Below are 23,216 nucleotides of genomic sequence, written 5' to 3' on the forward strand. Positions count from 1 at the left end.
CAATCTCTTTCTTCACTTCCGCAGGTGGGTATTGTAGTTGTAAGAATGCTTGATAGAGATCTTGTAGGTGTTTGTCTCTGTCTGAGGGGTTGGAGCAAATGTGGTTGTATCGTAGAGCTTGGCTGTAGACGATGGATCGTGTGGTGTGGTCAGGGTGAAAGCTGGAGTCATGTAGGTAGGAATAGCGGTCAGTAGGTTTCCGGTATAGGGTGGTGTTTACGTGATCATCGTTTATTAGCACTGTAGTATCCAGGAAGTGGATCTCTTGTGTGGACTGGACCAGGCTGAGGTTGATGGTGGGATGGAAATTGTTGAAATCATGGTGGATTTCCTCAAGGGCTTCTTTTCCATGGGTCCAGATGATGAAGATGTCGTCAATATAGTGCAAGTAGAGTAGGGGCATTAGGGGACGAGAGCTGAGGAAGAGTTGTTCTAAGTCAGCCATAAAAATGTTGGCATACTGTGGGGCCATGCGGGTACCCATAGCAGTGCCGCTGATTTGAAGGTATACATTGTCCCCAAATGTAAAATAGTTATGGGTAAGGACAAAGTCAAAGTTCAGCCATCAGGTTAGCCGTGACATTATTGGGGATAGTGTTCTTGACAGCTTGTAGTTCATCTTTGTGTGGAATGTTGGTGTAGAGGGCTTCTACATCCATAGTGGCCAGGATGGTGTTATCAGGAAGATCACTGGTGGACTGTAGTTTCTTCAGGAAGTCAGTGGTGTCTCAAAGGTAGCTGAGAGTGCTGGTAGCGTAGGGCCTGAGGAGGGAGTCTACATAGCCAGACAGTCCTGCTGTCAGGGTGCCAATGCCTGAGATGGGGCGCCCAGGATTTCCAGGTTTATGGATCTTGGGTAGTAGATAGAATATCCCAGGTCGGGGTTCCAGGGGTGTGTCTGTGCGGATTTGATCTTGTGCTTTTTCAGGGAGTTTCTTGAGCAAATGCTGTAGTTTCTTTTGGTAACTCTCAGTGGGATGAGAGGGTAATGGCTTGTAGAAAGTGGTGTTGGAGAGCTGCCGAGCAGCCTCTTGTTCATATTCCGACCAATTCATGACGACAACAGCACCTCCTTTGTCAGCCTTTTTGATTATGATGTCAGAGTTGTTTGAGGCTGTGGATGGCATTGTGTTCTGCACGGCTGAGGTTGTGGGGCAAGTGATGCTGCTTTTCCACTATTTCAGCCCGTGCACGTCGGCGGAAGCACTCTATGTAGAAGTCCAGTCTGCTGTCTCAACCTTCAGGAGGAGTCCACCTAGAATCCTTTTTGTAGTGTTGGTAGGGAGGTCTCTGTGGATTAGTATGTTGTTCAGAGGTGTGTTGGAAATATTCCTTGAGTCAGAGACATCGAAAATAGGATTCTAGGTCACCATAGAACTGTCTCCATTCATTTGCAAATCCTCCTACCTTTCTCCAAATTCCAGGTGAAATAAATGGGCTCTGCAACATGCCCTGAAAGTCAGTAAATATTTTGGATCAGATATGGGAGGGCATTCCAGTGCTTGGTCCCTGCCTGCCTCCTCTCTCTTATATCAAAGGGGACCTAGAATGAACAATCTGCTGATTATAACTGTGTCAGTCTATCCTGGAAAAAGACTGTTTCTTGGGTAGAGTAGTCCCAGACCATGTAGGTCTTCTTAGGTCAAAACCAAGATCTTAAAATTTATCTGGAAGCTCACAGGTATCCAGTCTAGGCCCTGGGAACAGATGTCAAGTGTTCTCTATGAGACATCCAGCTTAAGAAGTTGATAGCTGTCTTTTGCACCTGTTCTAGTTTGGGAATGGATGACAGTTGCAACATCTGAGTACAAAAGATAGCCTTCCATCTAGGTGTAGATAGTAAACTGCCTTCTTAATCCACTGCTGCTACTTGATCTTCAAATGTAATTTTTGATCTAGCTGTACTCTTCAGGTTCTACATTTGCATAGCTAATGGCAATTGAAAGTCCTTAATCTTAGGGTCAGATATAAGCTCCACCATGTTTTCTGATTATTGCTTCCATCCTACCAATATTTTGTTTTGATTTAACTTATATTTCATTTTAGATTTGAAGTAAAAGTTCATATGAGAATCTCCAAAGTGATCTTGGACTTTGGTTTTCAGACAAAATATGAATAGTTGCTTTAGCTTTTCTATTTTCAGGTCTTTGGGACCATTCGTGATTCCTTGGACTTAAACTCACAAGTCATTAGCCAATATTCAATTTTTTAAAATAATTTGTCTGTTACAGCCTGTTGTGTGATTAAGACAACTCTATTTTCCTTAACTATCATTTTTATTTCATTGTATTATTTTTTCTTCAAAATATATTAATAAGTAGCTAACTTCCTCTGTAAATCACAATTTAAAGCTACTCTCATGCTGTCAGTTTCTGTGCCCCTCAGACATATTGGAGTTTTGACAAGTACAGTTTTGCAAGAGGTTGTTTTTTCCAGCTTCTGGGAAGCTGTAAACAGGCCTGTTTGTGCAAAATAAAGTTAGATCACATTTTTCTAGAAATATTTTGTTACATATGATTAATGGTGCAATTCCATGATGATGAAAGTAAATCAGCTGGTAAAAAAAATGAGTAGCAAAGGCTTATGAAAATATGAATTCAGATGTGGAAAGTGAAACATGATACAAGAAATACTATAGTAAGACCTACCAATATTTCTGTTCACCACATGGATATTTGAAGACCTGAGCTAGGCCCTTTGGATTTGGTATTTTGGTACCTGCACTCTATCTACTGCCACTCCAAACTGGCCTTGGCTCTGTCATCTCATTATGAACACAGAATTGCTATGTATGAGAACCAATAATTTCATGTTTATGATGCTTATTTTCTGTAGCATTTTAACCAACTTACAAATTACGTTAAAACATGCATCTGAAGTAGTGTTTTTTTACCCATGAAAGCTTATGCCCAAATAAATCTGTTAGTCTTTAAGGTGCCACCAGACTCCTTGTTGTTTTTGTGGGTATAAACTAACATGGCTACCCCCGATATTAAAACATGCAACAGGTTCAAACAAAAATCACATGAAAAACAAAACTACATTAGTTTTTCATGCCAAAATTGAAGGTTGAATATAAAATTCCTGTCTCCTCTTAAAACGAACTGAATGCACGTGACCCTTCTAAGCTCCAGTGGGATGGCAGTTTGCAGACCCAGGGATGCAGAGGTAAAGATAGAAGCTGTACTATGGTACTTCTGCAAGTTCCTGAGGATTTTTTTTTAAATACACCATTCTGACTCATCTTGAAGAAAAAGCTGGAATGGAGTGAAGGTGCCACAACTTCTACTGCATTGTCCACAGAATTTACCTTATGTGGCAACTGCCACAAAATCCTCCTCTCAGACACAGAAATCCTGTTTTTCTGGAAATCCAGCTGTCTTCCCATCTGCCATGCCACCTAACTTTTTTCACTGGGCAGGCTTCAGTTGTCTTCTGCCTGACTCTTCCTTACTCTGAGGAGGGAATTCTGCCTGTTTTCAGTTCATGTGGTCCACTTAGGTCCTGAATCTGTAGAAGAAGGAAATCCCCAAGAAAGCTTTTATGACCACGCTACTTCAAGCTGGTGACCCCCCCATATCTTTCAAGGTAAAAACTGGAACTTACCCCTGCAGCCTATGTGAACCCACCTCCTTGGGAACCCGGTCTCCATGCCTACTCCCATCTCCATCTATTCCCAAGTGTTTGACCTCTTTCCACCTTGTTGACTCCTACTTCCTTCCAAGTGCCTGTTCCCATCCACTGGTGCTTTTTCCCCAGCCCCCTCCAGCTTCCCAGTTCTTACCTATTTCCACCCTTTTTCTTCTTTCCCAGTTCTGTCTCTTCCATCTTGCCAAATGCTGCTTCCAGTCTGCTTCTACTGGTGCATTGTCAGTAGACCCTTCCATTCATACTGCATTTGGCAGCCAGAAGGAGGCAGAAGGCACTTTCCTCTCGCAGGCCAGTGGCTAAGCAATGTTTTCCCTCAGAGTTTGAATCTCTGTTGCTCCATCCTCAGAGACTGATGGACCTGATAGAGATCCTCCACTCAAGAAAGACTTAGATTCTGACTTTAGTCTGCAGTAAATGGTGGTCTGCCAATACAGGTGCAATTATCACACTCCTTTTATCCTCATCAAATTGAAAGATAAAAAGGCATAAAGCAACAAAATCCCCATGAAGTTTTATGGGCGTTTTACCCTTTCCAGTGTCAGCTCAAGCTCAAAATGATAGATGGGGCTTGTGCTCATTAATTAAGGGCAATATTGTGGCTTTCACACTGTCAGTGAAATCCTGTTTCTGCTGCTTTGGATCTGTGCAGCATGGGAAAAGTTGTCTGACAAGGATTCTTCAGATGGAAGAACTTTTCCATGGTGCATAGACTAGGGATGAATGTAAATTTGTCTTACTTTGAATATATTTTCCTTATTTTTTTCCTCTGCTCAGTGCAGGAGGAAAGAAAGCAAGTCACCAAGGAGTTGGTTACATATTTCTAGTTCTTCAAATATTTGCATGGATCCCACTGTTTGTGTGTATATGAGAGTACGACACAGACAAAATCTCATAGTAACCCTTCCTTTTCTGACCTGCACAGATTTAGACCTGGCCCTGGCATATGTTAGAGCTGCCTAAGAACTACTTTGAACTGCACCAGCTGGCAGTGTAGTCCCCAAAGGACCATCCACTCACTGAGAATTGGCAGAGTCCAATGGTACATTGGGCAAGCTCCCTGCACTGGATAGGGTGGAGTGACATAGAAGCTGGCTACATGCCTGACCAACCTGATTGCCTTCTATGATGAGATAACTGGCTCTGTGGATCTCGGGAAAGTAGTGGACATGATATACCTTGACTTTAGCAAAGCTTTTGATAAGGTCTCCCACAGTATTCTTGCCAGCAAGTTAAAGTATGGATTGGATAAATGCACCATAAGGTGGATAGAAAGCTGGCCAGATCGTCAGTCTCAACGGGTAGTGACCAATGGCTCGATGTCTGGTTGGCAGCCGGTATCAAGCGAAGGGCCCCAGGTGTCAGTCCTGGGGCCGGTTTTGTTCAACATCTTCATTAATGATCTGGATGATGGGATGGATTGCAAGTTTGCAGATGACACTAAGATGGGGGGAGAGGTAGATATGCTGGGAGATGCTGGGAGATATGTGTGGCATATGGAGGGCAGGGATAGGGTCCAGAGTGACCTAGACAAATTGAAGGATTGGGCCAAAAGAAATCTGATGAGGTTCAACAAGGACAAGTGCAGAGTCCTGCACTTAGGAAGAAAGAATCCCAGGCACTGCTACAGGCTGGGGACCAACTTGCTAAGCAGCAGTTTTGCAGAAAAGGACCTGGGGATTACAGTGGACGAGAAGCTGCATATGAGTCAACAGTGTGTCCTTGTTGCCAAGAAGGACAACGGCATATTGGGCTGCATTAGTAGGAGCATTGCCAGCAGATCGAGGGAAGTGATTATTCCCCTCTATTTGGTACTGGTGAGGCCACATCTGGATTATTGCATCCAGTTTTGGGTCCCCCACTACAGAAAGGATGTGGACAAATTGGACCGAGTCCAGCAGAGGGCAATGAAAATGATTAGGGAGCCAGGACACATGACTTATGAGGAGAGGATGAGGGAACTAGGCTTATTTAGTCTGCAGAAGGGAAGAGTGAGGGGTGGGATTTGATAGCCGCTTTCAACTACCTGAAGGGGGTTTCTAAAGGGATGGAACTAGGCTGTTCTCAGAAGTGGCAGATGACAGAACAAAGAGCAATGGTCTCAAGTTGCAGTGGGGGAGTGTCATGGTGTATGCACACCCCATCCCCCTTTGGGGCAGGGCAGAGGAGTGATATCACTGCAGTTAATCTCCCTGGTGGCCCTTGGGCAACTGCAGAGTTACAATGGCAGCCCTTGGACACAGGGCAGCACAGCCTAATAGAGTCGCTGTGCACTGCCCAGGCGTCCTCAGACACAGGGCAGCATAGTCTACTGGCTAGAGTTACTATGGCAGGGAAAGGTGGGGGTGACTACCAGATTGGTGACGGCACGGGTAGGGTGGACTGGGCCCACCCAACTCCACCGGGCCCCAACCCAGGGCACTGATAACAATGGAGTGGTCCATCACTGGGTCAGCAGGGAATCCCACTGAAACATGCTGACCTCACCCGGGCAGGAGATACCACTCGCTCACCCTCCCTGGGTCACTTCCTACCAGAATTCCAGACACTGCTGTCTGTGTGGCATATGGGTCTCTGAGCTCATCACCGTGGATGGTTCTCCGGAGCTTCTTGGGCTCTGGCTCTTGTAGGCAAGGGCTGTTACAGCTCTTCAGCTGGAGCTTCGGCCAAAGGTCCTTCCCCTCCAGCAATCAGCTCAGAATGAGCTGGCCTGCTCCCTTTTATACTGAGGCAGCAGTTGGAGCATGCCCAGCATGGCCTGGGGGGCGGGACTTCTGCCACCCATAGTGTGGGGTTAACCCTTTCTTTTCCAGTGCAGGGTTTGCACACCCTGTCACAGGGAGGTCTAGGTTGGATATTAGGAAAAACTATTTCACTAGGAGAGTGGTGAAGCACCGGAATGTGTTACCTAGGGAGGTGGTGGAATCTCCATCCTTAGAGGTTTTTAAGGCCCAGCTTGACAAAGCCCTGGCTGGGATGATTAAATTGGGGTTGGTCCTGCTTTGAGCAGGGGGTTGGACTAGATGACCTCCTGAGGTCTCTTCCAACCCATATCTTCTATGAGTCTATGTCAGCCTTACAGCAACTGAAAGCTCACCTCTCCTAGGGAATCCTCAGCTGGCTATATACAGCTATTATCTGGCCTCTTTGCACTGCCCAGGCGTCTCACTGGCCAGTATAATTCAAAAGATACCTTGTAACTACAAAAACCTTTAAGCTTTCTTAAGCCAAAATATTTTAAATCTAAATAATAGTGAGTTAAAACCGATATATTGTAAATAACCATATTTTTAAACCCTCTAGGTAAGGGGATAATTCTAAAAGTACTTGTTACCAAACTATATAAAAAGGGTAAAATGCCTAGAAAAATTGCCATTTGCATTAATAGTATTATAGGAGAAAAATATTTTTTCTGTCTTGTATATGAAGCTGAGTGAAAGTATTTAGAATAAAAAAAATCTTCTTGCTGTTGATCTATATGCATCTACTTGCTGAAATGTGCTCATCTATGTCTTTTCACATGGTAACCATGGTAGTGACAACATTTTTCAATAGCATGTAAAATCTGTGCCTTTTCTATCCAAACTCTAAAAACCTGACACAGCTGCAGGAAGAATTTTCAAAACATCAGCTTGTCCAGCTCATTCTGCATATTATATGCTTGAAAGACTTCTGGAACAACAAAAAGCCATATAACTATGTTAGCACAGATAGGAAAGACAGATGTTGCCTTCACCTCCACCCACAGGAATCTAACAAAGTGAACTAATTAAGTGAACATTTTCTGTCCAGTTGAAATGGTCACTGGTGAGCCAGCACAGTGGTGATAATGTGAGCTGACATTTATTATAAAACCTTTTGGTGGGTGCCCAAAATTAAGCATGGTTGGTGGGAAATGCTGTAAGAATGCAGATTGAATATGGCTACAGTCTGGCCCAAGAAAGATAAACATGGTCAATAGATGTTTGCTTGCTTCAAAAAGGCACCTGATGAATCTGTGAAATGTCACATATACTAACACACTGATAGCACTGTATAGGAGCTACTAGTTCAACTGCTTGGTGGGATGGAGTAGGGAGCTTCAGCTGGTGTACTCTGGATAGTGTTAGTGAGCATAAAGTAAGATTGAGCAGACCTCTTCATTTCACAAAATCATCTTCAGTCACGATACACTGGTGATGGACATGGCATTCGCTTCTCTTAGCAGGTGAAATACTTGGATAATATCCAAAGAAAAGAGCAAGTTAAGTTTCCAAATATGTATATGTATAATATATGACGAGCATAGTGTGGGTTCATCGAGTCGAGCATTTGAGGCACCAATTGAAGACTAGCACAAATGAGTCTGGATGGGGATTGTGCTACAGAGGCTCAGTAAAGCACTAAATTAGTGCTTTTATTTACTGAAGAATTTTAAGTGATGAAGATCCGGTTCTGAGCATTTGTTGCTATAGAAAGCTGGAGGTTCTGAGAGGTCATGGCCTTACTATTAAGTGCTCTACATTCCCCTCCACTTTGAAGCATGGGGTCAGTGTGTAGAGGTAGAAAGGCCTTTGAACTCGCAGAAGTGGGGAGTAGAGCCAATACAGTATGCTTCCTCTACCAGGACCCCACAAAACCCTTTCATGTGGCCATTGTATGATTGGAGTTCTGATTTTGTGGGATTTTTGTTGCTCAGTCCTAGAGACTGAGGAACAGCTTCTCTGCATGATGTGATCCCTGCAAAACAGGCAGCATTCCTCTTGGATTTTCAGAGATATAAATACTTTTAGAAGCAACCTTAATTTCTGGTATACACTATCACCTTCACACAGATGTAAAGTGCAGTGCAAATTTGGTGGGGCCAGCTAGTGGCAGCTCAGCTCCTAGAGAAGCCGTGAAGCTAGGAGCAGGAGTGACGTGGAGGTGCATAACTTCCCTATGATTGGAGCTTCCTTTGATTTTGCAGATTCCTGAGATGCATGAGGTTTGGAGGTGTCACATGCTCTCTGCCTTCTCTACAGTCCAGATGCCTATGCCTTGCTTCTCCCATCTAAATAAGGGGAGCTGTGACTGTTTGCTGTATCAGAATTTGTGATTTACAATTTTGTAGTAAAACTATTAATCCATTTGACCTTGACATATGTCATATATATCTGGTGTGAGGACTTGAGGAAGGGAAGTAGAATCTGACCTATTGTCTTAAATCAGTTTTCTGTGGGATTTAATATTGAAGATTGTGGCCAAATTCACCTCTGGAAGAAGTAGTTAAAGTTGAGGGAGTTGTGCCCACTTACATTAGTGTTAAACTTTGCCTAAAACTTCCATCTAACTGGAACACACCATTGCAGCAAGGGGAATTCTTTACACATTCCAGGGATTGTATATGAATATAAGAACATAAGAACAGCCACACTGGGTCAGACCAAAGGTCCATCTAGCCCAATATCCTGTCTTTGGACAGTGGCCAATGCCAGGTACTTTAGAGGGAATGAACAGAACAGGTAATCATCAAGAGATCCATCCCCTGTAACCCATTCCCAGCTTCTGGCAAACAGAGGCTAGGGGCATTATCCCTGCCCATTCTAGCTAATAGCTATTGATGGCTCTATCCTCCATGAACTTACCTAGTTCTTTTTTGAACCCTGTTAGAGTCTTGGCCTTCACAACATCCTCTGGCAAAGAATTACACAGGTTGACTGTGCATTGTGTGAAAAAATACTTCCTTATGTTTGTTTTAAACCTGCTGCCTATTAATTTCATTTGGTGACCCCCTAGTTCTTGTGTTATAAGAAGGAGTAAATAACACTTCCTTATTTACTTTCTCCACACCAGTCATGATTTTATAGACCTCTATCATATCCCCCCTCAGTCGTCTCTTTTTCAAGCTGAAAAGTCCTAACCTTATTAGTCTCTTCATGTATGGAAGCTGTTCCATACCCCTAACCATTTTTGGTTCCCTTTTCTGAACCTTTTCCAATTCCAATATATCTTTTTTGAGATGGGGCAACCACATCTGCACTCAGTATTCAAGATGTGGGTGTACCATAGATTTATATAGAGGCAATATGATATTTTCTGTCTTATCTATTCCTTTCTTAATGATTCCCAACATTCTGTTAGCTTTTTTGACTGCTGCTGCACATTGAGTGAATGTTTTCAGAGAACTATGCACAATGACTCTTTCTTGAGTGGTGATAGCTAATTTAGACCCCACCATTTTATAAGTATGGTTGGGATTATGTTTTCCAAAGTGCATTATTTTGTAACCCTTCTGCCAGGTGGAGCCAGCAGCAACAAGGGCCAGGTTCAGTATCTAGTGGTTCCTTTTCAACAATACAACACACAACCAGCTCGAGCCCCCACCCAGTGACTTGGGACAATTACACACCACGCCCTGGGTGCCTCAAAGAGGCAATACACAGAGTCTGAGTGTAGCAATAACTTTAATAAAAGGAGGGAATTAACTTAGCATTAATTTGGGAAAACACTGCAACTATGGTTCATAAACACAAACCATGATCAAAAGACCCACCCCCAAGTAAGTTGGGCAGTGTCCTTTTACCCTCATTGTCTTAAATCCAGCAACCCAAAAGTCCCTTTAACGTGCCTGTCCCTTCTCTGTACCCCACTCACATTTGCTGTCCTTTGGCCAGTGCAGCCCCAGAGTTCAGAGGTTCATCCACGGAGTGGTGGGGGTAAGGAGGCACCTTACATACCACACTGCTCAGGCACTCACTCATCATCCCAACAGCCAATTGCCATGCCTCTGCAGGGCTCTGCTGGCCACTTGCCACACCCCTCCACCAGCCACCCTGCTGGTCATGCCTCACCACCAGCTTCCCTGCTAGCCATACCTCTCCATCAGCTGCCCGCTTACCAAGCAGTCTTCAGGGTCCCCCACCCACACTTAACACAGCTCTCAGTCATTTCAGCTGTTGCTGGGGGAGCCACACTTCCAGTGCACACTGTGCAGTCTCTTGCAATAAAGACACTCTCCCAAAGTAGGTCTAATACTTAGACCTAGGTATCAGTGATTTCAACTCTGTAATATGTAACAAGACTCTCAATTGAGTCTAAATTAGCTCTTTTATTATACCATGGAGAGAGGACAGGTCAAATGGTGTCTAGGACACTTAAACAGGCCCAGCCCACCAGATACAAATACCTGTCCCCACCCTCTCTCAACTCATTGGGCTTTGGAACCCATATCCCCTGCCTAACGAGTGCTGTTAAGTTGAGGGTGAGTCCCTCCATTGAGGTATGCCAGGTACAGTTCTGCTGCCCTCGGTTCACACAACAAGGATAACAACACTTTATTACAACCCTTTATTAGTCCTGCCCCAATACCAAGGAGACTGGGGATCCAACACCAGCCACAAATAATCTTTTGGGCAAGCAATCCCATCATGCTGAGCATCATGCAAATGAGATCAGCTTCTGAAGTCTTTTTCCACAGCTCACCACTAGATGTCAGGGGAGAGCTCATCCAGACTCTGCTTACACATTTATTAACGTTGAATTTCATCTGTCATTTTGTAGCCCATTCACCCAGTTTTGTGAGATCACTTTGTAACTCTTCACAGTCTGCTTTCGACTTAACTGTCTTGCATAGTTTTGTATCACCGGCAAATTTTGCTACCTCACTGTTTACCCCTTTTTCCAGATCATTTATGAATATGTTGAATAGTACTGGTCCCAGTACAGACCCCTGGGGACACCACTATTTATCTCTCTCCATTCTGAAACTGACCATTTATTCCTACCTTTGTTTCCTATCTTTAAATCAGTTACCGATCCATGAGAGGACCTTCCCTCTTATCCCATGACAGCTTACTTTGCTTAAGAGCCTTTGTTGAGGGACCTTGTCAAAGGCTTTCTGAAAATCTAAGTACACTATATCCACTAGATCCTCCTTGTCCACATGCTTGTTAACCCCCTCAAAAAATTCTAGTCGATTGGTGAGGCATGATTTCCCTTTCCAAAAACCATCTTGACTCTTCCCCAACAAATCATGTACATCTATGTGTCTGATAATTCTGTTCTTTATTATACTTTCAAAGAGCTTGCCGGACACTGAAGTTAGACTTCCTGGCCTGTAATTGCCAGGATCACATCTGGAGTCTTTTTTAAAAATTGACATCACATTAGCCAAGTCATGTGGTATAAAAGCTGATTTAAATGATAGGTTATATACCCCAGTTAGTAGCTCAGCAATTTCATATTTGAGTATAATGTACCGCTTAGCTGTGTTTCTTTGCAACCTATCTCAATTTCATTAGTCTTATATGAAGTGTGATATTCATCTTTTTAACCCCTGAAGAATGAAGCCAAAACACAGTTGTGAATTTATACTTCAGACCTATCTCTTTGGCAAGTCAATATTTGGATCTTTATTACACTGAAAAAGTTTAAACTTTTAGGTAATACTTTGCTTTTTAAAAACAAAAACAAACCCTTTTCTGTCATTGCTATGTCAGGTAAGTTTTTTTATTTTTTTTTGGCAGAATACCCCCTTTTTAAATTAAAAAAAAATAATGAGCTGCAGTAGTTAAATTATAAACACAGTGTTCCAGGTGTGGTCTCATCTTATCTCATTTTAACTTCCTTTGAAAATGTCAGATAAATTTAAACATAGTTGTGGTCTGACACTTGCATGAAAAGCTTCTTAGAGAAAGAAATATTTTAACTCAACATCTTAAGTAGGTCTTTTCTGAAGTTTTGAGAGACCCCTGTGTCTGTCAAAAGACCACTGAACATGGCGTTTTAACTGAGATGAATAGAGTTATTCCCACTGTTACTTGCATGAAAAATGGCAAATCAGTGCTGTTTAATATGGCTTTCAGTTCTAAAGATATTCTTTGTCTTTCCTTCTCGGTAGTTTTCTTTGTTTAAACAACCCCATGGAATGCCAGGAAATTATAGCATGCTTGGCTGATCACTTTGAACAGATGAGTTTTATTTCGTATTCTGTGGAAAAGTGTCCCATAGGACCTTTGCTTGAAAATCTGATGTTAATAATCTTCATTACTAAAAATCCAACATTTAATTGTATCCAGATCAAAAAGACAAGTGCATTTATTAGATTAAAAATTTTATTATCATATATGTGTTTTTTGTAAATTGAAAGACATACTTTGCATTATTAAGCCCATGTGTAGAGAAAGAGAGTGTTTAGGTTGTATAAGATTTCTTTTTTAAATGCTTTAATTCAGAGATGCTAAACTTTGTCCAGTCAAGGATCATGTTAACAGCTGTACATGAGCCCAAAGATCTCACATAAAAACAGATCAGTTTACAGCTGCCTTATCTTTAATATGGAGATGCAGCCTATGAAAACTACAGGGTCTGGGACCCAATCGTTCTGCAGCAGTATATGAGTAACCTGACATTGATGTCTGAGAATTCAGCCATTGGTATTATGTGCTCGCCTGTAGTGTCCATAGACTGCACCTCCATAGCTGGAAGGTACCCATAGTCAGCTGTGTAAAATTCCACAGCCCTTTTGTCAACAGTTGGCCATTCTGAGTTCGCTTACTGCAGTCTGTTTCATCAGTGATTGAATTGTTATAGAACATCAAAGGAATAATTTGTGAGATACTGTGTTCGAGGATTCAGATCAAGGAACCTTTCAAACAGGTACTATAACAGCCGTATGGACATAATGGGTGTGAATTAGCCTTTATTCATACCAGTGTAAATTGAGAGTAACGCCATTGAAATCACTGAAGTTACACTTGTATAAAACTAATGTGAATAATTGGAGAATCCAGCCCACTAGTTCTAGGAAGGCAGTATCCAGCTTTGAAAATATCAACATTAGACTGATTTTTTCCCTTTAACAACATGTCAAGAATCCTGTAAATAATATAAATAGTATTCTGATTTTTAAATGTCTATATTTTAAAAAAAGGATCATTAAACAAGAAACAAAGGTCAGTTTCACTTGTAACAAATTAGCTGAGTAATAAGTTTCCAAATACATTTCTTTTTCATTGTTTAGGAACAGTTAGTGCACTTTATACCAAGTGATTAAATACAATAATATTCTACTAAAAATCGCTCTTCTAGCCAGTGCATCAAAAACTTTTTTTTGTTTAAATAATTCCTTTTTATCCTGAAATACAATGTAACTTCAAAATGTGTTCTCGAGCAAAGAGTATACATCGGATAGTATTAAAATCTTCCATCCATCTTTTAAAATGAAAACATAATAAAGCAAATGACATTTCTCATCAAAATATTTATAATTCCTTTAAAATATATTAATATCTTATAATTTGGTCATTGTCACCATAGATCATTGTACATAAATCACTAATGCACAATTCAGTTTGGTATATCGAAAAGTAGTAAATGTCATGTTTGTAAGTATTGGACCTGACTACGCTTAAAAGTTTTGCTGGCATAGCTATGTTGGTTAGGTGTGAAAAAGTCATACCCCTGACTGATGTAGCTATGCCAGGAAAAGCCTTACTGTAGATGCAGTTATACCAGCAAAAAGTCTTTGTCCCACTATAACTTACTTAGTTCTGAGAGCCAGTATAACCTGTCTAAGTACAGACAAGGCCTTAATCTTATCAAATTTAAATTCACTATGTACAGTATTCATTATGATTTGGAAAGTCTCTTTGGTTTGTAATTCATGAAATGTTTGAACGTCTGTTACATTTTATTTCTTACACTTCAGAACAACAATAACAAGAAAATCTCTGCTTCCCTTCTGTTCATTGTATAAAAGTCATTCATTGGGGGGAAACCCTACTTTGATTTTATATTTGGGTGTGTGTTTTTCTACATAATCTTTTCCCTGGTGATAAATAAAAAATTCTGACAAGTTAAAAAAAATTAAGTTTGAATCCTTGCAATCTCATAAAGTTCACCTTGAATAGAGGATGCAGAGGAAGGGAGATTTGGGTGTGAAACCACGCGGTTTTAGGCTGTAAGGGAACCAAACTCCATTTCTGTAGATCTGGAGGCAGTAATACAAGAACTCAATCCTTTCTGATGCTTCCTGCTCCAGTCCTGCTAGCATAGCTCTCTGACAAGCTGTGGAGCTGTTGACTTTCCTTCATCAAAGAAGCAAAAAGCGTGGTCTCGAAGCAAACAGCTTGGGGGAAAACATCCTGTGGAGGTGCTGTTTCACTCCATACTTAGTCTACACACCCTTTCCATTTCCTTTTGTTCAACTCTGCAACTATACTTGGTTGGATGGTCTTTTGATCAAGGGGATGGACTGGGAACTCAGAAAATCTGTTTTCAATTCCTGACTCTGTGTCCAATGTTGCTTTTTGACTTTGAGCAAATTAGGTGATCTCTGCCTCAGTCATTTTAAAATAGGATACCACTTTCTTAGTTTGTGGTGGTGTTGTGATCATATATTTGTAATGTTTATGAAGGCACAGATGATATAATGAGATCCAGATAAGCAGATACTGAGTTTCATCCTAAGTGGTTACATGTAATCAGAAATGTTTGCGAGATATTTTCAGGCAAAAAATATGGGTTTTCATTCAGCTACCTTTGTAGAAGTTTTTAAAAGTTGTAGATTGTAGAAACCTGGTATGCTGCGGATAGTAAAAGTACAACTGAAACATTAAAATCAATGCCTTCAAATTCAGAATTTAGCAATGCTGAAGTTTTAGCAACAGCTACTCTGAAGCATTAAAACTGTCTTTATAGGGCATGGAGGGGGATCAATAAACATTTTATGTTGAGATACTTTCTTTCATCTTGGAAGGATTATATTAGAATTGAATATTAAAATACTCCAATATTTGTATTTTGAATATGATACTGAATAAGTATGATGTTTTTAGTATGACCATTACAAACTGGTTACAGCGGAGGATGCTGATTTATGGCACAAAGGCTTTGGGTCTGATCATCATTTTTACCTGTTTAAAAGCTTGCCTATAACCATTTGGAAGATCATTAGAAACATCATGCCACGTGCCCCAGAAAATCCCGTTGCGAATACCTTTGTATTTTTTGTGATAGTATTTGCCGTTTAGGTTGGCAGACAAACATTTATCAAACCACCAGCCAGAGCTGTAGTAAGCCCCACAATTTCCTGATGGATACTTATCATTGTCTTTGTCCGGAGTACTGAAGAATTTTTGATCGTGGTTGTAATGTTTACTGAAGTGCAGGGCATCTCCGGCTGTACCACTGTAGCCACTGACACTTAGACGGTACTTGAGATATTCATTGGCTACATAGAACTGTTCATATTTCGCATACTCTCGAAGACCATTGAAATCTTCAAGCTCAATTCTCAGCTGCATATCTTTGCTTTTGGTCAGGAGATGAATTTTATCATTCCCCAGCCAAAACTCCCTGCTGAGATTTCCAAAGCCATTTTTGTAGTCATTCCATGTTCTGTTGAAGTTAATGCTACCATCTAGACGCATCTGTAGCACTGTCCAGCCACCTCCCATTGATTCCATGTCACAGTAAACCTCAAAGCTATTATTTTTTGGATCAGGAATAACTCTGTAGATTCCATTACGCCTTCTACCTGCTGTGTAATGATCAGCACAGTCTCTCTGCATTAGTTGTATAACTAGGGGGAAAATAGATAGTATTAGTACGGACAGTCTTTTATTTAATATTTTTTAATATCTAGTAAACCACATCAAGCATTCCAGACTATGGTAATATAAAAAATTACATTTTAAATACACCGTGTATACTCTTCAGCACTTTTAGCAGTATCTTGCCTGGAAGTTCTCTCTCCTATTTTTCTTATTTATTAATGAATGCAAAAACAATACAAATTATTAATGTTGATCTAAAAATGCTACATAGCTCCATTAAATTGTCTTGTTGCTTATTTCTTGCATGTATATCCATAAAGAATAATGAGTTAAATTCCACAAAACTGGTTCAAGGAGGTGCAAAACACATACCCTGAGGGTTGCATCCTGTGGGATGACTTATCTCTCCAGAGGTCAAATAGTGTTTCTGCAGTCAGAATTCTGGTAAGTATGGGCATCTTTTATTCCCATCAGGGCTACTCCATAGGTATCCACCACCAGGAGCCTGTTGCATCAGATGGCTACGCAGCCACCTTGACAACACTGCATTTCTGGCCAATATTGCCCACTTTTCACTGGGCTGGCCTCTTCCCCTCTTCCCTTTTCACTCAGTGAAGTTGTTTGCTATTTTCAGCCGAAGTTGGCCCCCTCTGTATACTTTCCATTATTGGAACTCTTTTCCATGAGCTAATGGTGGCATATTTCAGTGGTGAATTTGGCCTAATATTTCCATTCTATTATTTCAAATGCTTTTTAACTCATGTATTCAACTATACCTTAATTTTCTCTTATGTATTGTAGAATTTGCTCCTCTTGTGGAATATATTCATTGTACTTTGTCATATTAATGTCTATAATTCACTACCTTTCATGCTATAGTATGTCATATGAGAAGTTTATTTCATATCAGGATGACTTAAAGATGGCTCTTAGTATTGGCTGTTAGTCTAGACAATGGGAATTTTTCATATGTCAGTGGTCAGTTATTTACAATACTTTAGGAAATAGGAGGAAACTAGTAATTTTATGCCAATTCTATGATCCCTAGAAAGATGTAGCTAGAAAAGTGACAGTGCTTTCCTGTGCATGTAGAATTGCTGACTTCATAATAAAGAAATAGTCAGTATGCCTATCCATTTGCGTAACTCGTCTTCCTATCAATAATTTATTTTATACAAAACATGTTTTCCAGGTGTTTCCTGAAGATTAGAAATCCATCTATAACCACTTTAATACTGATGCTGTGCTCAAGAGTTTTCACAGGATATGCTGCAAATGACACATTCCTAGAACTTCATGTTCCACAACAAAATATGTTCATTAACATAACAATATTTCATTGATGTCTTTCAGAGGAAGTGTTTTAAGTGTTGGAAACTATTTTGAGAATGTTTATTCCTACTATAAATTCATTTAAATGCATGGGTGTGTTTGATTACATTTTAATTGTATATCACCACTGGAAAAATACAAATGTTATTAATAATAATAACTGCTTATTAAGAGGAAATGAGGAAAAACTTCAGAAAGAGAGCATTTTATAATTATTTTCTCTGCAAAAGTTAGTAACTATTTTATTTAAGAAATTACAGAGAGAATAAATTGTTCTATTGAATCATAGAACAGTAGAACTGTAGGACTGGAAGCATCATCTAGTCCAGTTCCCTGTACCCAGGTAGGACTAAGTAATAACTAGACCATCCCTGATGGGTTCATCTAACATGTTCTTAAAAACCTGCAATGACAGAGATTCCACAACCTCCCTGGGCAATTTGTTTCAGTGCTTAACCACCCTGACAGATAGGAAGTTTTTCCTAATGTCCAGCCTAAACCTCCCTTGCTGCAGTTTAAGCCCATTGCTTCTTGTCTTATTCTCAGAAGTTAAAGAGAATAATTTTTCCACCCTCCTCCTTGTAACAGTCTTTGATGTACTTGAAAATTGTTATCATGTCCCCCCTCAATCTTCTCTTCTCCATACTAAACAAACCCAATTTTTCCTCATAAACCATATTTTCTACATCTTTAATCATTTTTGTTGCTCTTCTCTGGACTTTCTCTAATTTGTCCACATCCTTCCTGAAATCATGGTGCCTAGAACTGGACACAATACTGAACAGGTTATTTTGAAGAGTTATTTTGTCAAATGAGGAGACTAAATTCAATCTTTAAAGTGTGGAAGAGAAATCTTATTCTTTTATTGGGTTCAAATCTCAGTGTAACCTTAACTTTGTGGTTGATACTAATGCTGCTATGGAATATACATATGTTATATATGAGACAGAATTTAACACGGGAGTTAATTACATAGAATAGGGATGCCAATGTTACTCAAGGATATTCTAGGATTACATAAGTGACTTATTTATTCTCCTCCACTCTTGAGTTTTGTGGTCAACCCTCACTCATGAAAATAATAATAGTTATTAATGGTTTTCTTTGTTTTACTTTCATCCACATATCAACTGGAGACATGGAAGATTTCTGATAGATAAAACTTTCTTTTTAACATCCAGAGACTAGAGACAACAATTTCAAACTTGAGTACCTAAAGTTAAGGATCTAAATCCATATTTAGGCTCTTAACTAGGGCCTCATCCAAAGCCTATTGAAGACAATGGGAAGACTCCCATTTACTTCAATGGACTTTGGATAAGATGGTAAGTGGCCTAAGTTTCAGAATAAATGTGAACAAAGAGTGTCTGTCTCAATTAAACATCTCCTATGGATCCAACCCTACTCCTACTTAAGTCAATAATAGTTTTGCCATTGACTATACTGAAGTCAGGATTCGGTCCTATGAGCGAAAACTAGTTGTCATCCTTTCTAGTTTCATAATGCACATATTACCATAACATTTTCACTATCACTGTTGGACTGTTTGTTATATATAAATGCTATGTATTAATATTTTTACCTGCCTGGATTTAGACTGTAGGTTGAACATTACTTAGCATCAGTTACCTTTTCCACATGTGTTATAGTAACACAAGAATATAGTAACACAAGACTGGCCTGGCCTGCGCTAGTGACCAAAACTGATGTTTCAGAAAAAGGTGGTGGTGGTGGTGGTGATGAGAATTTAGAATGCACCTACCCAATCATGGAGAGTTGTACATAATGGGTAGGAAAAGTTCCTTCCTGACCTCTGTGACTATCTTATACCTGAAGCATGACATTTGATTACTGGTATCTAGTAAAGACATTGCTATTAAATAAAGTTGTTCTTGTGTCCTGTTTGTGCTTTTGCTGATCTTGTTTTTCAGAATTTCAGCAGTGCATTCGTTGTACTATCTGCAGTTTTCTCTGATATTCTTTAAATAGACTAGTATTGTAGATGGGAGTGAAGGAGGGCAGGTCCTGCAGGTATGCCTTCCGATAGACAAAAGACCTGTCTCTAATTTTATACGTCATACTTTTTTTAGCTTGGAGGATTGGTAAGCAGTTTTGTGGCTCAAAAATTTAGTGCAGTGACCTGTTGTTGTTTTAATCACTAGAGAACCCTTTTCTTTTTATGTATGGTATCTGGATGGCAGAATACACTTTTGTGAATGCCTCTTACTTCTAAAAATCCTTAAATGTAATATCAAAATTATAATTACATATAGACAATGTAAAAATTAAAATGCTAATCATATTAATTTTGCAAAAGTAAAGGTTAACATGATATAATCTACCAATTCCATTTCTTTTTCTTTTAATAATCATAACAGGATTTTTAAAAAGATAAAAAAATAAGTCCCTCACAGCATGGTATTTAAAAGGAAATAAATCCCCAAACTCCCACATTATTGTCTCATTTTACATTGTTTATATATTAGATTCTTGCCAATATTCCACTATTGCTAAAATAGCGCTGTGTGCCTTCCATTTGAGAAGCATTAATACTGATTAGATTTTTAGCCAAGCCTTACATGTACGTGTAGCTATGGTAAATAATGATTTTGTTATCCATCTATACAACTTACACCTTCCACTAGATTCCTTTGTTGTTAGCTAACACTTTCTAGGCCATTTTACAACAATTCCAGGATATTTTTAGATGTTTCTTTTTCCAGTCTTTCATTATGAAAGTCAGATAGTAAAAGTATTGAAATCTTAGGGCCAGATCTTTCTCATTCCCTTCCCCTAATCCCTCAAAAATGTGAAAAAACATCCAAGCCAAAAATAGTTGTTCAGTTTTCAGTGTAATGCAGAATTAAAGTGGATATTTTCTTTTGAATACAATGTAAAATAAAATTTAAATATATAAAGGAATTTCATTTCCATCTTAATATTTGGGCTCTGAATTGCTATGGCAGCAGTATGCGAATATGAGTAAATACAATATGCATATCTGCTGAACAAATGTTAAAATAAATGTTCCCTTCGGAGGGCTACATTTTAAGTACTATGTTAGAGTCAAATCCTGAGAGGTACTGAGTACCTGCAACTCCCACAGGAGTTGAAAGCACTTAATATCTTCCAGCAAGTCCTTCCTGGCCACAATAAGAGTGAATTTTATAATGCTTTTTAATTTGTGAAGATGATAGGAAAGGTATTTGTGGTAAAATATGTTTAAATTGTTCTATTAAATAATTCTACAGAATACAGAAAATTTATAAATATAGCTTTACTTACCAGGACTTGATTGTATGACTGGACACTTAGAAGAACATCTGTCATCCAAATTGTTCACAACATATGTCAGATTTGCTACTTTGCTGTCGACATAACTTTCTACGTTGTCCATGTTGATGAGGCTTATTTTTTCCAGATGACCCTGCAGTGAGTGGATCCGATTCTTTGCATTCTTCAAACTGGCTGACAGTTTATTAACTTTGCTCTGTAATTCCTTTACTCTGTTATCTTGTATCTTACTGTTTTCTGTTGGGACTTCTGTATTAGGTGCCAGGAATTCAGTACTATCTTTTTCTTGGTTGTCATCTGCCTGCAACTTGCAGTCTTGGCAAGATTTCTTCAATTTGTTTACTACATCTTTAAGATTTTGTACTTCTTTGAGAGTCTTCTCAATCAGTCTGAACTGCTTGGGTAACTGGATGGTCATCGGAGGCAGGTTTATCTGATATGGACATTCCTCTCCTTCTTCACATTCCCCATTGGTTTTGAGCTTTATAGGACAAGCATCAATAGCTTTGCCTTCTTTAACATGCTCTGTATGTTCATCTGCAAGTGCAGAAACATTTGTAAAAGCAAGCAGAGCTGTCTTAAACAAGACTAAGTAAATGAGCTTCTTCATCTTTGCAGTGAAACTAGCTCAATGAGGAAGTATGCAAAACTGGAAGAACTTTTTATAAAGGCAGCTAGCAGCCTGTGAGTTAACAGATAAACTGCCTGCACTGTTCTCAGAAATGGGTGGGAGTTATTGCATCACAAGTTGCAGTGATATTAATAGCGGAGCAAAGTAAGTAGTCCTTGGCAAAAGTAGCTTATGCATAATAACATAAGCAAAATGATAATATTCATGTGCACAGATAGAGTATGTAGTTTATTTTGAGCTCTTATTTATTTTACTTTGATTTTTCTTTTGGAAACAAAGTATTTTCTTGCTTTAGATATCTGTTTTGATATGCTACAAAATTCCTGATTCTTAACATTGGAGTATCATAAAATTATACTTAAAAATTGACATTGTGGACCATGTTATGTCCTCTACCTTGACAGGTGGAGAAGGTCATACTGTCTGGAGTGGCTCACAAATGTGAGTGCCTACCTTAGGACAGACTGTCAGAAAACAGGGCAGATATCCCAAACTGGTGGTGTATTCTATAATTAGATTTCACCAAGCCAGTAACAAATATGAACTCCTGGATCACTATACCAGTCTTACCATGAAGTGACCAACAGTTCCCTCAGACTCTCCAGTCTATCATTCCACTCAGACAAACTGAACTTTGTGATAAAGGGTCACTAAACCAAAAATCACACCATATCAGGTTGCTCCCAGTTCCAAGAGACCAGTTACTTACCCCAGATCAATTGGTACTCCAGATATGGAGAAGAAAAGACTGTGAGGGGACATGATAACAGTTTTCAAGTACATAAAAGGTAGTTACAAGGAGGAGGGAGAAAAACTGTTCTTCTTAACCTCTGAAGATAGGGCAAGAAGCAATGGGCTTAAATTGCAGAAAGGAGAGTTTAGGTTGGACATTAGGAAAAACTTCCTAACTGTCAGAATGGTTAAGCACTGGAATAAATTGCCTAGGTAGGTTGTGGAATCTCCATCATTGAAGATTTTTAAGAGCAGGTTGGACAAACACCTGTCAGGGATGGTCTAGATAATACTCAGTCCTGCCTTGAGTGCAGGGGACTGGACTAGATGGCCTCTCGAGGTCCCTTCCAGTTCTATGATTCTATGATCTTACACCAAAGACAATTTTGGCAGCCAATTCTATAGTAAACTAATTATATGTTTATTAGCTAAGAAAAATGAATGAGAGTTATTGAGAGGTTAAAGCAGGTAAAATATATGTACAGGTGAATCCAAATGGTGGCCACGGTGTAATAAATTGCCAAGTTTCCCAAAAGTCTTTTCAGGGTACTCAGATTGTCTCTGGAGAGCTCTGCTTTGCATCTAGTTCACTTCCTTGTAAGAGTCCAAAGAATCCAGAGATGCAGGATCTTTCCTTGAATCCATTCTTATAGTTTCTTCTCACAGAAAACAAGCTGACAGGGTCACTACCCACAAGGGCTTTTCTTTCATTACACACAATGACCACTTGCTTTGAAGTTAGTACTTTTCTGTTAAAGTTCTTCATTTGCGTTCCACTGGCTTCCTTCTTGCTTGATGGGTTATTTATTTACAGGGGTATACACAATGTAAATGTTTGCTATTACATTATAACAGGAGACAATGCATGTAACATCCCATTAGTTTTCATGAAGTTTAAACACCAACTACACTTACACATTTAACAATTACTTTGATCTATACTAATATACAAGTGAATTGACCTGGGGCTTCGGCATGAGCTGGCACTTGGTCGCCTGCACCACAGAGAGAATGAATAGTACCCCCTCTTTCCTAGGACATGGTGGAATCACCTCTGCTAG

The 23,216-nt window shown here is 39.7% G+C and overlaps 2 protein-coding genes across 4 annotated transcripts in view; one reads left to right on the forward strand and one right to left on the reverse strand.

Annotated features, from left to right (window-relative positions):
* CCDC146 (coiled-coil domain containing 146) overlaps positions 1-23,216 on the forward strand; it is a 127,317-nt gene that overhangs the window by 26,313 nt on the left and 77,788 nt on the right. The gene's annotated exons all lie outside the window — the stretch shown is intronic.
* Positions 13,507-21,485, reverse strand: FGL2 (fibrinogen like 2). Its single transcript, XM_073328570.1, has 2 exons — positions 20,784-21,485; positions 13,507-16,192 (listed from the first exon to the last, which is right to left on the reverse strand). The coding sequence occupies exons 1-2, from the start codon at positions 21,400-21,402 to the stop codon at positions 15,486-15,488; spliced, it is 1,326 nt and encodes a 441-aa protein (XP_073184671.1). The 5' UTR covers positions 21,403-21,485; the 3' UTR covers positions 13,507-15,485.

This window comes from Lepidochelys kempii, chromosome 1 (assembly GCF_965140285.1).
Source record: "Lepidochelys kempii isolate rLepKem1 chromosome 1, rLepKem1.hap1, whole genome shotgun sequence".
Taxonomy (NCBI): domain Eukaryota; kingdom Metazoa; phylum Chordata; order Testudines; family Cheloniidae; genus Lepidochelys; species Lepidochelys kempii.

What these genes read in the sequence shown, in the direction of transcription:
- FGL2 (XM_073328570.1), bottom strand. Translation starts at nt 21,402, where the DNA reads ATGAAGAAGCTCATTTACTTAGTCTTGTTTAAGACAGCTCTGCTTGCT. An exon ending in AGTCATACAATCAAGTCCTG is followed by an intron (nt 16,193 to 20,783) that starts GTAAGTAAAGCT and finishes TTTTCCCCCTAG; the next exon opens with TTATACAACTAATGCAGAGA.